The 13,395-nt window shown below is 38.3% G+C and overlaps 1 protein-coding gene and 1 long non-coding RNA gene across 2 annotated transcripts; one reads left to right on the top strand and one right to left on the bottom strand.

The window, feature by feature from the left end:
• The first annotated feature begins 1,069 nt into the window (after positions 1-1,069).
• LOC108425488 lies at positions 1,070-6,051 on the top strand. The gene is made up of 4 exons (XR_001857710.2): positions 1,070-1,254; positions 2,014-2,068; positions 2,577-2,636; positions 3,057-6,051. It is a non-coding gene; the product is annotated as an uncharacterized LOC108425488 (long non-coding RNA).
• A 486-nt stretch (positions 6,052-6,537) lies between these two features.
• On the bottom strand, positions 6,538-11,655 carry dazap2 (DAZ associated protein 2). Its single transcript, XM_017694208.2, has 4 exons — positions 11,497-11,655; positions 10,490-10,614; positions 10,108-10,356; positions 6,538-9,539 (listed from the first exon to the last, which is right to left on the bottom strand). Exons 1-4 carry the CDS (start codon positions 11,507-11,509, stop codon positions 9,411-9,413), a joined length of 516 nt encoding a protein of 171 aa, XP_017549697.1. The 5' UTR covers positions 11,510-11,655; the 3' UTR covers positions 6,538-9,410.
• Between the last annotated feature and the right edge of the window lie 1,740 nt (positions 11,656-13,395).

Below are 13,395 nucleotides of genomic sequence, written 5' to 3'. Positions count from 1 at the left end.
GAGTCAATCGCTACAGACCTCCAAACTTCATGTAGCCTTCAGATTAGCTCAAGAACAGCATAGAGAGCTTCATGGAATGGGTTTCCATGGCTGAGCAGCTGCATCCAAGTCTTACACCACCAAGTGTAATGCAATGAATGCAGTTGTGTAAAGTGCCACCACTGGACTCTACAACAGTGGAGACGTGTTCTCTGGAGTGATGAATCATGCTTCTCCGTCTGGCAATCCGATGGATGACTTTGGGTTTGGCGGTTGCCAGTAGAACAGTACTTGTCAGACTGCATTGTGCCAAGTGTAAAGTTTGGTGGAGGGGGGATTATGGTGTGGGGTTGTTTTTCAGGAGTTGGGCTCAGCCCCTTAGTTCCAGTGAAAGCAACTATTAATGCTTAAGCAAACCAAGAGATTTTGGACAATTTCATGCTCCCAACTTTGTGGGAACAGTTTGGGGATGGCCACTTCCTGTTCCAACATGGCTGCGCAGCAGTGCACAAAGCAAGGTCCATAAAGACATGGATGAGTGAGCTTGGTGTGGAAGAACTAGACTGGCCTGCACCTCAACCCGATAGAACACCTTGGGGATGAATTAGAGTCGTCCTTCTCGTCCAACATCAGTGTCTGACCTCACAAATGCACTTCTGAAAGAATGGTCAAAAATTCCCATAAACACACTCCTAAACCTTGAACAGTTGAAGCCGTACATATTAAACCCTGGATTAAGAATGGGATGTCAATCAAGTTCATATGCGTGTGAAGGCAGATATTACACTATATTTTGGCAATATAGTGTACATGAAAAGGTTACATATGCGCTACCCGATGTCTGGAAAGGCCATGAGGTAGTCACAGTTATCTGGATCGATATCTTGAGATCATAAGATAATTAAGTCATGATCTCAACTTATCTGTATTATACTAGAAATCGTTAAGTTTATGAACCATTACACATCAAAATACTCTGCGTAACTTTGTTTACACTTCAACGACACTAAAAAGTAAAATAAGTGGTATACCCCTTTAACTGTTTGACAACGTTGCGGGAGCGCGCCCGGAGAGGAAACTCACCCGGACGCGCGCATCGCGCAGAGCACATGAGTGAAGTTAAAGCAGCATGCTTATTTAGCTGTGCCTCGTCTTTCCAAAAGACGGTTTTTAAATGTTGTCAAAGTCTGAAATGAAATTCGTAAAAAAGTGAATTACCGACTTGGCTCCGCTTTGTCGAGTTAGAATTCAAACTCCGACTTCAAATTTTAGCAGGTAAGTTTTGTACTTCAACGTTGTGGCTTGAAGTTTTCAAGGGTCTGAAGGATTTCAAATGGCGTGTTTGGCAGCTGCTTCACTCAAGGTCTTTTACGGTTTAATTTACGTTGAATGTGGAGCGCTTTTGCTATAATGTTTGACGTCGAAGGTAGTAAGGCACTAAAACTTACCGGAGTTTACGCTAACTATAGTCCATTAGCACTATAAAGGACATTAACGCTTTCTTTTGGCTAGCATGGCTGTTACGAGCGGGGATATTAGTTTCGGCTCCGCTCTGACGCAAAAAGTACATGGAAGCTGAAATTGCTGTTGTAGGATCAGGAAGTGAGGGTTCATGACTTTCTGGTGGGATGCGTACCCAATAGTTTTTTTGCGTCAAATTAAAGTTTTGCCCGTCCCATTTTCTGAACCATTTGTTGGGTGCTGCTAGGTTTTTTTCGTGGAAAGTTGTGGAGTGACCACCAGTCGTGGTTTACTTAAGAGGTGTGTTATTCAAACAAAGCAGGGCGTGCAGTTTGGTAACGATTGTTCAGTTTAGCCTGAATGGAGCCGTTTGGCAAGTGAAATTCTGCTTTGGCTCTGATCACACGACGTGCTTCCTCGTGTTTTACTGCAGTGGTTAGTTTCTGCAGGAAGATATACTTTTACTCTTAGAAACTTCTAGCATTCTGCTTTCGGAAGGTGAGAATCTGTTCGTTGACGTCACGCAAAAAAGCCGAAATGACTGCTTTTTACTGACTTTTTTTTTGTTTTTAGTTTTAGATATTAGTGTCAACACTTTCCGTCATGGCTACCTCATCTCCTATTAACAGTAAGACATTCTTTTTTTTCCTATTTTGTGAAAATACTGTGCAAAATAATGTGAAACATTGTGTTAATTTAGTCGCTCCCTGTCCACGAGGACACTTGCCTGGGAATCATAAAGTACATGGTAGAAAACAGACATTAAAATTTTATTACTGTAAACACCTTTTGTGTTACCTGTACAATATGCCTTGTAGCTGATGCTGTGTTCTAAGCTAGCCAGCTGGAGCACAGCCTTCCCATTACAGGTATCCCCAGGGCAACTGTAATGCCATTGTCTTGCAACTTGATCATAAATGTATGTGGAGCACTGAATAAAGGCCATGTACAAAATATAAAGTTTGGACATTAAAATTTGTGCTGCAGTTTAAACAGTAATCAGATTACTGTGTCACGATACTGATCAGATTTCCTTGTTTTAGAAATCTTTGTAATGCCACAAGCCTTTTTTAGAGCATGCATTGTCGACATACAGGTTATATGCCGTCAGCTTTTTTTCGTTTCTTCCTTTCAAGTTACAGATGTAACACCAACACCCGTGGCTCCAAACCAGACTGACTCCACTGTCATAGGAGGTAATTATTTTCAAAAAAATAATTTTGGAAATGTTTATTTCCATGTTGCTGAACATGTTTTATTTGAAAGCGTATCTTATTTTGCCACTAAATACATATGTCTCAGTAGTTTTGTATGTGGTGGATACTTACTGAGGAAGTTCTTAGAATAGGTCCCTCCCCTTTTGAAATCCTAAACAGTAGGGTTGGCCTCTATAAACAGGGAAAGAGGAAATAGGGGGGGGGGATCTAAAACCAGTATGAAGTTGTTAGAAGGAGAAAGGTTGGTGATGTTCTCTTCCAATTTGCCTGTTAGTTTTAAGTTCTGCTTTAGAGCAACTTTTACAGGGATTGAGGTAGAGGTTTAGAGGGGTGGGGATTTTATTTTGTTTGTTTTGAATGCTGACAAGTGTTTTTCTTATTTGTGAATGTCTGCTTTAGTGGTGATTGTGCTGGTCCTGTTTACACTGGCTGTCGTGGCATTCTTGCTTTACCGCTACCTGTGTCACAACAAGGGTGCCTATCGAACATCAGGAGAGCCTGCGCCAGGGGTGGATCCTGATCAAGTTTACCAAGACACGGTCACTGAAAATAAGAAGGAGTACTTCATTTGAAATGCTGAGGACTGAACTGCACAGACTGTTGAGTGAGATGCCAATGATGGACATACTAAATAGGTCTGTATGTTTTAAAGATGGTGTGTTGGGAAACTTCATGGTTTCTTTGCTGCAGAAACACAACCACTGTGAAAACAGTGTCAATGAGATGAATAGTTGGGCTGATGTAGTTTTTGCTTACATGGTGCTGATGCATCATTGCATCATAGCAAAAGTGAGGTGGTCAAATAATGTAACTGAACTTGCTGTTACCATTTTTTTGTTTTTTTTCCTGCTAGTTTTAATATATGCTTAGGATATTTTTTTGACCTGGCAAACTGTTATCCACATTCTTAGTACACTTCCATGCATCTGATGCCTCATGCCAGTTATGGGTTGTGATACACCTGCCACCACTGTTTCAAACAGTAGTTGGAGGACTGTAGCGCGACTTGAGTTCATAAGAACCTAAACAACCACTTTCCTGAACACATTTCTGACTTCAGGCCAGGTGTAAATCATTGCTGTTGTGCAAAAATGTCTAATTCCATTTTGTCACTTTTTTTGTATAATCTGAAAATTCTAGTAACACTGTGTTGTGTAGTTTTCTGAGATTTAAGGTTTTGTACCAAGAGTGATATGTAGATTTTCTCTACCATTATGTAGGCTTTCTGAAGTATGTTTTTCCAGTCCTGGTCATAGAGTACCCCTGCCCTGCATGTTTTGATATCTAACCTGCTCTAACACACTTGATGCAACAAATCTAGTAATTAACAAGCCTTTGCTGAGTACACCTGGCTATGTGAACCAGGTAACATGCTAAACCAGGCATGTCCAACTGGGGACTTTCCAGACGAAAGTGCTATAGAGATTAGCATTTACTATCCTCCAATGCTCTGAAATTCATGAAGGCCTTACTGATTAGCTGATGCAGACACACAAACATTTAAAAAAATGTAGAAATTGGGACTATGTCTACCCTTGGATTGGATTAATAAAATGCAGACATTAAGAGTAGTATCCTAGCATCATCTAAATATTTTGCAGTTCAGTACTATAAATAGTGGTCAGATCTAAACATCTTTGTCAACATCTAACTTTAAAGTAATAAAATTAAGTAATTCTAGTAATGGTGATACATTTTTTAAAATAAAATATGTTCCAGTAGTCATGACTCCAGTATCATCATGCATCCCTACAGCTAACAGTATACAATGATCAGGCAACATTATGGCCACCACCTTGTTTCTACGTTCATTGTCCATTTTATCAGATCCACTTACTATATAGGTGCGCTTTGTAGTTTACAATTACAGACTGTAGTCCATCTATTTCTCTGCATATGTTGTTAGCCACCTTTTTAACCTGTTCTTCAGTGGTTAGGACCCCCATGGACCCTCATGGAGCAGGTACTATTTGGGTGGTGGATCATTCTCAGCAACGCTGATGTGGTGTGTTGGTGTGTGTTGTGCTGGGGTGAGTGGATTAGACACCGTATTGCTGCTGGAGTTTATAAACACCTCAGTGTCACTGCTGGTCCGCCAACCAAAAACATCCAGCCAACAGTGTCATGTGACTACTGCAGAAGGACTAGGGGATGACCAATACAACCTGTGCAGTAGCAGATGAGGTGAAAGTCTGTGACTTTACATCTACAAGGTGGATTGACAGGCTAGGACTGTCTAATAGAGTGGACAGTGTGTGGACACAGTGTTTAAAAACTCCAGCAGCACTTCTGCGTCTGATCCACTTGTACCAGCACAATACACACAAATACATCAGCACCACATCAGTGTTACTGCAGTGCTCATGGATGCAATGTATCACTGCTGAAAAGTCACCCCCAAAAAATCTCTAGGTCAGTATGCAGATATGCGTTCTGTACTGCAAAAATAAATGCTTTGTGGGAGAGAAACAATTTAGCCAAGGATGGCGATTTGCTAGCTAGCTTGTTAGGTTTTTATTGTCATTGTATTTTGGCTGCATAGACTAGAGGAATTTTGGAGTGTAGCATGCTGTTATTAGTGGCAGATTCTGACATGTATTCTTATTAGGAGGTCACATCTGGCGTCGCAACACTACCTGCCACCTTGTCAGTCACAAAATAAACCAGACACACTACACTAGTAAACTAACTGCTCTAACTACAATAGTAGTGCCAAATAATATGTATCACAACCCATAACTGATCATACAAAGCAAGGCAGCCTGTGGTTGACACCTAAGGTTGGTGTATCTAACAAAACGGCTGCGTATTTAAAAAAAAAAAAAAAATCCACTGATATGGGTAATAATTTCCAACTTTGCTGCTAGAATCAGATCGTTTGAAGTTGTGCATTTTGCTTGCAAGTTTTTAGTTACCAAATCCAGTAACAATGTTTGGGAGAGAATATTTTCTGTAACCTCATGGGTTAAGAATACTGCAATAAACCTATTGTACTGGTATTTTCAATACTGTTTTTATGTAATGTTTCAACGAACTCTTATGCTGAAAGCATTTTTATTGACTTGAGTTCTCATCTCTCCAAGATAAATGCCGGCCATTTTGTCATACTGAAGGATATATAAATCAAGCTGTAATGCAATCAAATCGCTCCATTCCCAGAAGCCATAAGTAAGAAAATATGCATGCTTTATTGCCGCATTGTATCTTACACACACACAACTTGTGTTTGTGGGTGTATGTGTGTGTGTGTGTGTGTGTGTGTGTGTCTTGTTTTTGTTTGATCAGGATCCTATTGTTACATAAATGAGTTCATTTTAAGTTTTTTTTTTTTTTGTCTCCACATATTTAAAATGAAAATAAAGAGGACCTACATAAAGGCCCATAAATATTTGTATATGAAGTGTTTATTTTCACTGTCTACTATAGGATATTTGCATTAAAATTAAATATTGAATTCAACCTTTCAGCTTTTGAATGAATAATCTTGGTTTGAGTATTTAAATCTATATCGGGTGAGTAGTTTAGGAGTTGGCAATTTTTATGGTTGGGACTATAGACAGCTACAGTAAAGGCAGAGCATTACCAGTGGGGAAACACCAGCATTTGGTGATGTGTTTGGGTTCCAGATTTAAGGATTTTCCACAAAATATTAAAAATGACACCTTGATTGTTCATTTGTGAAATTACTTCTGAGCCCCTAAAAATAAGGTCACTATATATGAAAATGGTTGTAATTCCTACACTGTTCATCTGATTTGTATGTAAATACCATAAACTTTAATTGAAAGTCTGTACTGTTTAATTTCAGCACCATGTTGTAGTAGACAGCTAAAATTACACTGAGTAATTGAATAAATAAAAACAAATTTCAGCATTTTCATTTAATTTTCCAAAATAGTCTTTATTCTAAATATTGTTTAGTATAAAGTTAAGTGAACCAGCGTAATTGCAGATCACTTTCTGAAGGAGTCTGAAGCATTGAGCATTATCTTCATCTCTTACCACAAAATTTTAAAACAATCCATGAACTCCAAACTGTTCATCAACTGTAATTTGTTCCCCCATAACTTCACAAGTGAATAGTCTGGTAAAAGTATGAACTTTAGCATAACCTCAAATTCTGACATGCTGATTATGATCACTTAATGCTTTTTATGATATGGAGCTGAAGGCTTTGGCCTTTTTAAAATTTTTTCCTGGGCTTGAGCCTCACTCAGATGGTAATGCAAGGGAAGTCATGCTAGCAATGGAAGAGCATGAGGGAGAAAACAGCTTAAATATTCAGAATTAGTGTCGGATACCCAGCGGTGTACCTGTTAATAAGGGAATTTTACCTATTGTTTTTCAAGATTTTTGCATAATTCAGTTGTTGATATTTAAATAAAGTCATTTAGAGTGGTTTGAATGGTTCAGAGTTGTTCACAATTCTGGTAGTAGGAATCAGACAGAAAAAGCATTTAATGCCTCTTAGAGGTACCTCACTCCACATTATTACACAAAATAGTCACATATACATAGCTTGATGCTTATGATATTTTATCATAGTTGTGATAACATTTTGGACAAACACATACTTTTATAATACATGCATGGCAGTGCATGACCAGGTATTGTTTTACCAGTTTAACCACCACTTTTAACATTATCAGCATTATATATAAAAATCTATCCACTTGTAGGTTCACAGGTCATTTTAGATAGCACAAAATGGCTATATTTTTTGCTGTCAACACTGCCAACATTTTTAAGGATTTTCTCTACAATTAATAATTTCACATCAAACCAGTCTGAATGATTTTATTCACATTACATTTAGAAAAATGTGTAAAATTCCCCTACAAGTGGAACTTTAAGGAAGAAAAAAGCACATTAACACAATAGTTGAACTGAAAGACAGTGTTTACTGTACAAAAATGGGGGACCAATTAACTGGCCTGCATGAAGAAGGAACTGAATGAACAAGTGTCACATTTCAATAACTTTACAGTAGACAAACTGTTAAAGTGTTTCTGAAAACAAATCCAGTTTCACCCTACTGATGCAGAGCATTTTAGTGTTTAGTAGCAATGGGTAAGATGAATATTCAGTAAGAGAAAGGAAGAAAAATAAGGCTTTTGAGAACACAAATGCCAGTAAAGAAAAATACCGACATGAAGAAAAGTGCTGGCACCTTTCTAGAGCTTTATCTGCTTTGCTTATGGCGTAAAATAATCTTCCAAATGATCCAAAACTATGAGTGGTAAGAGGCAGAGTGGGCAACTACACATCGTTTCCTGTAGAAAGAATATATATGAATATGAAATGCCTTTGAAAAATTATTCACGCAGCAAAATGTAATGACACACTGTATTTGCATTTATAAAGCATTTGTACAAAAAACAAGTTGCAAAAAGTCTAACATTTCAGAGTTGGTTGACAGTACACATAAATTAATATTTGTAGTATTTCTAAAAATTTAACAATGATAAATCTTTATTAAAAACAAAATAGTATTGAATAAAAGTGCAAAAGGCATGCAGAACCATCAAGATGCAATTATGCTAGATACAATTTTTTAAACACACCCTACTACAAAAGACAGTCAGAGCAGTGGTGTGCTTTAGCAGGCGTTTCAAGCCCACAAAACAATCACCGTCCCCTAATTTTGATATGTTTATCTTTTATTAATTTTTCATGTGCAGAATTATTGAGAGAAGATGACTTTCAAGTCACAGCAAAAGCTTTTAGTGCATTCTAATCCAGATCTTTGGTACAACCAGCTCCTTGGTTATACATTTAAATGTTGCCTAGGAAAAAGAAAACCTGCTTGATGTGCTGAAGTACTGAAAAGAAAACAAAATGTCTTGATTAAGCCCTGATCTCTAAATAATTCTAACGTTGAGGACAATGCTAAAGAAAACTGTGCGATAAGCACACACTATTGTGAAAAGGAAACGGTCTGACATTTCACTAAACTAAAATTAAACAGTGCATTATGTACAGCTCTGGGTATCCGACATGATTGGGGGATTAAGAATTAAAAAAGCCAACCAACTTTCTGAACCAAAAATAAGGGTTTTCTTTTTTGTACTGCATTGTTTTTATCTGCAAATGTTTGTTAAATTAATGGTACTCAGTATAATCTGGCACCTGATTATGTTTATCTACTCTCGCCTAAAAGGTACAGTACTCAACTGTGATAAGAATTTGTAAACATATAATTCTACTATGTGAAGCACAATTTAACCTCACAAGAGGAGACTACATCTAAAGTTGTGTTACTTACACATACTGGAAGCCATTTTAATAGAAAGTGTAATTAAACTGCTGACTGGGTAGTGCATAGCTACTTTTATGAAAGCACTTCTGATAGGACAGATCAAAAGGGTAGAAAATTTGTTGCAGGATGGGGGGAAAATATCAGTTTGACAAACACTGAAAATATTCTTGATCTAACAAACATGAAAGTAGTCTAAAAATGTTCAAAATCAAAGAGAAATGCATCAAGAACAACAATGAATGAACAATGAATTGTGCGAAAAGTGCTCTCTATAAACACAGCGTGCTTTATAAGCATCACAGTTTGTCTGCAATACTTCATGTTTTTGTTTTTTATGAAAATTATCTCAACAGTTGAGTACTGTACCATTATTAGGGACTCTAAAACATTACATTCCGGTAGGTTTTATCAGTATCATGGCATAGCCAAGCTGCCCCAAGGGAGAGGGAACCAGAGAAGATGGAGACCAAGGCCCAAGAAGGTCCTTCTCACTGTTACCAGATAGTATATCCCCCTCCAGAGCCACCCATGAAGAAGTTGTTTTTGCGTTGTGTCATAATCACATTCGCACCTTGCATGGCTGCCAGCTGCGCTGCATTTGGGGCATGTCCAGGAGGAGGGGGCTGCCATTTTAAAAAGACAAGGACAAAATGATTAATATTATGGCATTTTAAAACCACAGAAAGATTATTTAATTTGATAGTATATAGTCATTATGTTAATATGATTTTAAATATCAAATTTAAAAGGGGAACTGCATACATTTTTCTGAATTTCTGCATAACAATCATTGATATGTTAAAAAAAAATCCAGACTGGTTTGATATGAAATGGTGTCCTGCAGAGAAACTTACTTTTGTTTACAATATTAATTATGTTTTATGTTTTTATTAATTAAAGTACCTCTCAGCTATGAATGTAATTTTTAAAAAAGACATTTTAGACCAAATCTCCAAACTTTCACAAAACAAGATCTCTGGCACCAGCCAAAGTTTTTGTCACCATTTCATGTACTACAGGCATTAAACACTTTGCAGGTCTTCAACATTGCCACTTTTGTGAACAATGCACAATTACACATTAAACCACTCTTATGACTATCTTAAATAATGATTCATGCACAAAAATCAGTTTAACTGCACTTTAATATGTAATCACGTTATGAGAAATATGTTCAGTCTGCATACTCACAGGGATGGAAGCAGCGGCACCAGGGCCAAATCGAGCTCCAGCATCAAATCCACCCTCCACTAAGACTGTGGAGCCTGGAGGATACACAGGTCCCATGGGGTAGTAAGCCATTGGAACATTAGGAGCCATTGCACCTACCGGTACAGTTTGTGGCATGGGCACATACATCTGAGTGGCAGGGTATGCAGTGGTCATTGGAGGTAGTTGACCGGGGGCCTGGGGTGGGTGCATATACCTTGGCTGGTAGATCTGAGGAGGAACAAAGACATGTGTTTAAGAGCCATTGACTATACTGATACAAAATTTTACATTAAAGCCCTTCACTCAAATGACTACTGCTCACTCATTTGGTCAGTTTCAGTTATGTTTGTTTTTTCCTTACCTCAGAATAGGCAGGAGGGGCATCTGAGTAGGGGGGTGCCTGGGGAGGTGGAGGCACTTGCATAGTAGGAGGGTATATGGGTGCTGTGTTCTGTTGCGGATACACAGCTTGCTGTTGATATGGACCTGTACGGACAAAGTCAAGGAGGATTTGTTTCTGACAGTGGATACCACCTTTCTGCAGCACTGCACGCAATTTGCCTTTCATACAAGATAAAACAAGGAAAAAAAAAACTCTAAAAATGGCCTCACTAACTTAACTAAATAAGAGTACCACATCACACCAACCCAGTCCAGTCCATTCTATTCCGTTCAGACGGTGAGGCAGCTGGCTAAACACTTAATGAAATTAAATCCGTGGTTACATTATGTTTGTATAAATGAGCATAGTTATAGTCACCAATTTATCATATAGTCTTACGGCCAATGCGAGAAACAGCAGCCATCTCCCACAGTTAGCCATTAGCTACATGCCGAAGTGGCAAATCATCACTTTAAACTTACATTTGCCACTTGGTAAGCTTATGTGTGCAAAGTCAGTTAGCGAACAGACCACGAACGGACGGGGCCTAAAATGATGCGACTAAAATTCAAAACAGAGGCAGCATCAATTTGGTTATATTTAGGCATGTTCACGTTAGCTAATGAGGTCACCTTTCGATTCACGTCATCGTTAGCAAACAAGCCTTTTGGCTAGCCAGCAGCGAAAGCATCCGCAAACGAAGTAACCTAGCTAAGCTAACGTTAGCCAGCTAGGTTAGCTAGGTTAGCTAAGTTAAGGTTAGCAGCACACGGATACGTTAGAGTAGAGTTTTGAACGCTTTCGTTAAAAAGTAATATAAAACCTCCAGTGTTTTAGATTTGCAAATGGTTATCAAATTACTGTGAGCTTATTGCCTAGCAGGCTATAGCAGCTTGTAGTTGCTAGGGAGCCTTTACACAAGCGGTCCACTATCAACTATTAGCTACAAAAAAACAGTAAAAAGACAGACCGCACCGTAAACGTACCTTTGTTGTTCATTGTAACGTTACTTTGATGGGAACAAATGAATATAGTGAGTGTTAAACCAAAGTCACTGTATTTTATCGCGACTAATTCAAGTTCCTGCTCGCTTCCTGGGTACTTCCTTGTTTTCGTTGGCCTCTCGTTTCAGTGTGACTCGTCTACGTCATGTCTCCGTCCGCTACACCCAGTTAAAGCGAAATGAGACAGATACGTGACATAATTCACGAGAAGAAACTATTGAATGCTGTACTCGTTGTGTACATTTAGTATTGGATTTGTCTCACAGCGTGATGTGGTTAAAATAATTATAAGTAGGCCCAGAGAGTATTTCACAAAACGGGATTTATCTCATCTCGTATTCACGGATTAACAATGGAGAACGATCAATATAACGTTATTTAACTTTTCTCCTAATGGGCAGTCTGGACTTTGGACTTAATTTAAATAAGGGAAAAAACGGCTTCTTCGAATATACACAAGGAGATCAAAATAAATCCATTTAGGTGGCCAGAAGGCCTCTCTTAAACAGTAAATTATAACAACCTATGTATACAGTAGTGTACATCCAGTTTTCACATGCTATTTGGAGTGGTTTGAGGAAAAATGCCCATAGAGAAAACTATAGAACTGTCTCCCTGCCAGAGATCTAAAGCATTTAAGCTCTAAAAAGCTACCTCACAACGAGTTATTATGCAAACTGGTCACAAATAGGTGACGGAATAGGTCATCTGTCTACCACCCTGCAATTTGTTTCTTGGTGCTCAAATCATAAAAATCTGAATTATTTAGGCATATTGAAGTATTCAGAGTATATTACATATGGCATGATATTTTGTATCTAAAATAGCACATTTGTTTTAGATGTCATCTGTGGTTGTATATTTATGTTTTTATTTTTTTTTATTTATCTATTTTATTCAAGGCAAGTCTTCCCTCTTTAAGCAGGCTAGTGGCTGATTTGAGGCTAATTACAAATTCGCCTGTATTCAGCAATCCCAGTTCGCCTTTGAGCTCCATGGCAATATGCTGCTAATGCATGCAAATGGTGGTTTTCGCCAGCTGGCTCTGCAACAGAGAGAAAGATTAGTGTGTGAGACATGCTGCAACTCCCTTAACCCTTTTTCACAATGAAAAATACATGTAGTAAAATGAATTTAGGATAAACATGAAAATAACCGTGTTCTCTGCAAGTGTAAGTGCAATCACTGTTTCTGTCTCTACTGCCCGTAGCCAACAGTTTAGTTTTATAGTGACAACACCAAATTAAAGCTACCCTGCACCATTTTCTTTCTTTTTTTGTGGCCTTTTCTGATAACAGTTTTGACAAAACACTTCTAAATGCTCTTCACCTTCTGGTAGACATGATGTCAGTGTCACTGAACTTGTGTAAATCCACAGAAGCTGCATCACTCTGATCCAGCCTGTATAATAATATGCACTAATATTCAGAATGTTACTTAACAGCTCTGGTGCTGTTATAAAGTGTGTGCTCTGGTCTTGGGTCTCATCATGGGGGATATCCAACAACATACATTCAGCTTGTTGGGTGACAGTCTGTAATCACAGAAGTCTTGTATCTTTGAAGGACTCTTTAGCAGGTAACTTTTAGGGCATCTTTGTGTGTCAAATACAGTTACAGCTGGTTACTTGCTGTTCTCGTGGTGATAGCAACTAAAACAAGTGCATGTTATGTTTCTGGAGCTCAATGTAGGCCAATGTGTGTTTCTTTTCAGATATGCCTGACACCTAAAATGAGTTAAAACATGACAGAAATGACAGAAAATCAGGTGATCCGTTGTTTTTTTCAATCTTGTCGTGCTGACAGAAGGTGCCCATTTACAGTAGATTAGCTTTCCAACTCCTAATATCAGCATTCTAAGCTTAGAGGCAAAGCTGATCAC

This window comes from Pygocentrus nattereri, chromosome 9, assembly GCF_015220715.1.
Source record: "Pygocentrus nattereri isolate fPygNat1 chromosome 9, fPygNat1.pri, whole genome shotgun sequence".
Taxonomy (NCBI): Eukaryota; Metazoa; Chordata; class Actinopteri; order Characiformes; family Serrasalmidae; genus Pygocentrus; species Pygocentrus nattereri.
The sequence above is the reverse complement of the archived record's forward strand: the minus strand, read 5'-3'. Positions and strand labels throughout refer to the sequence as shown.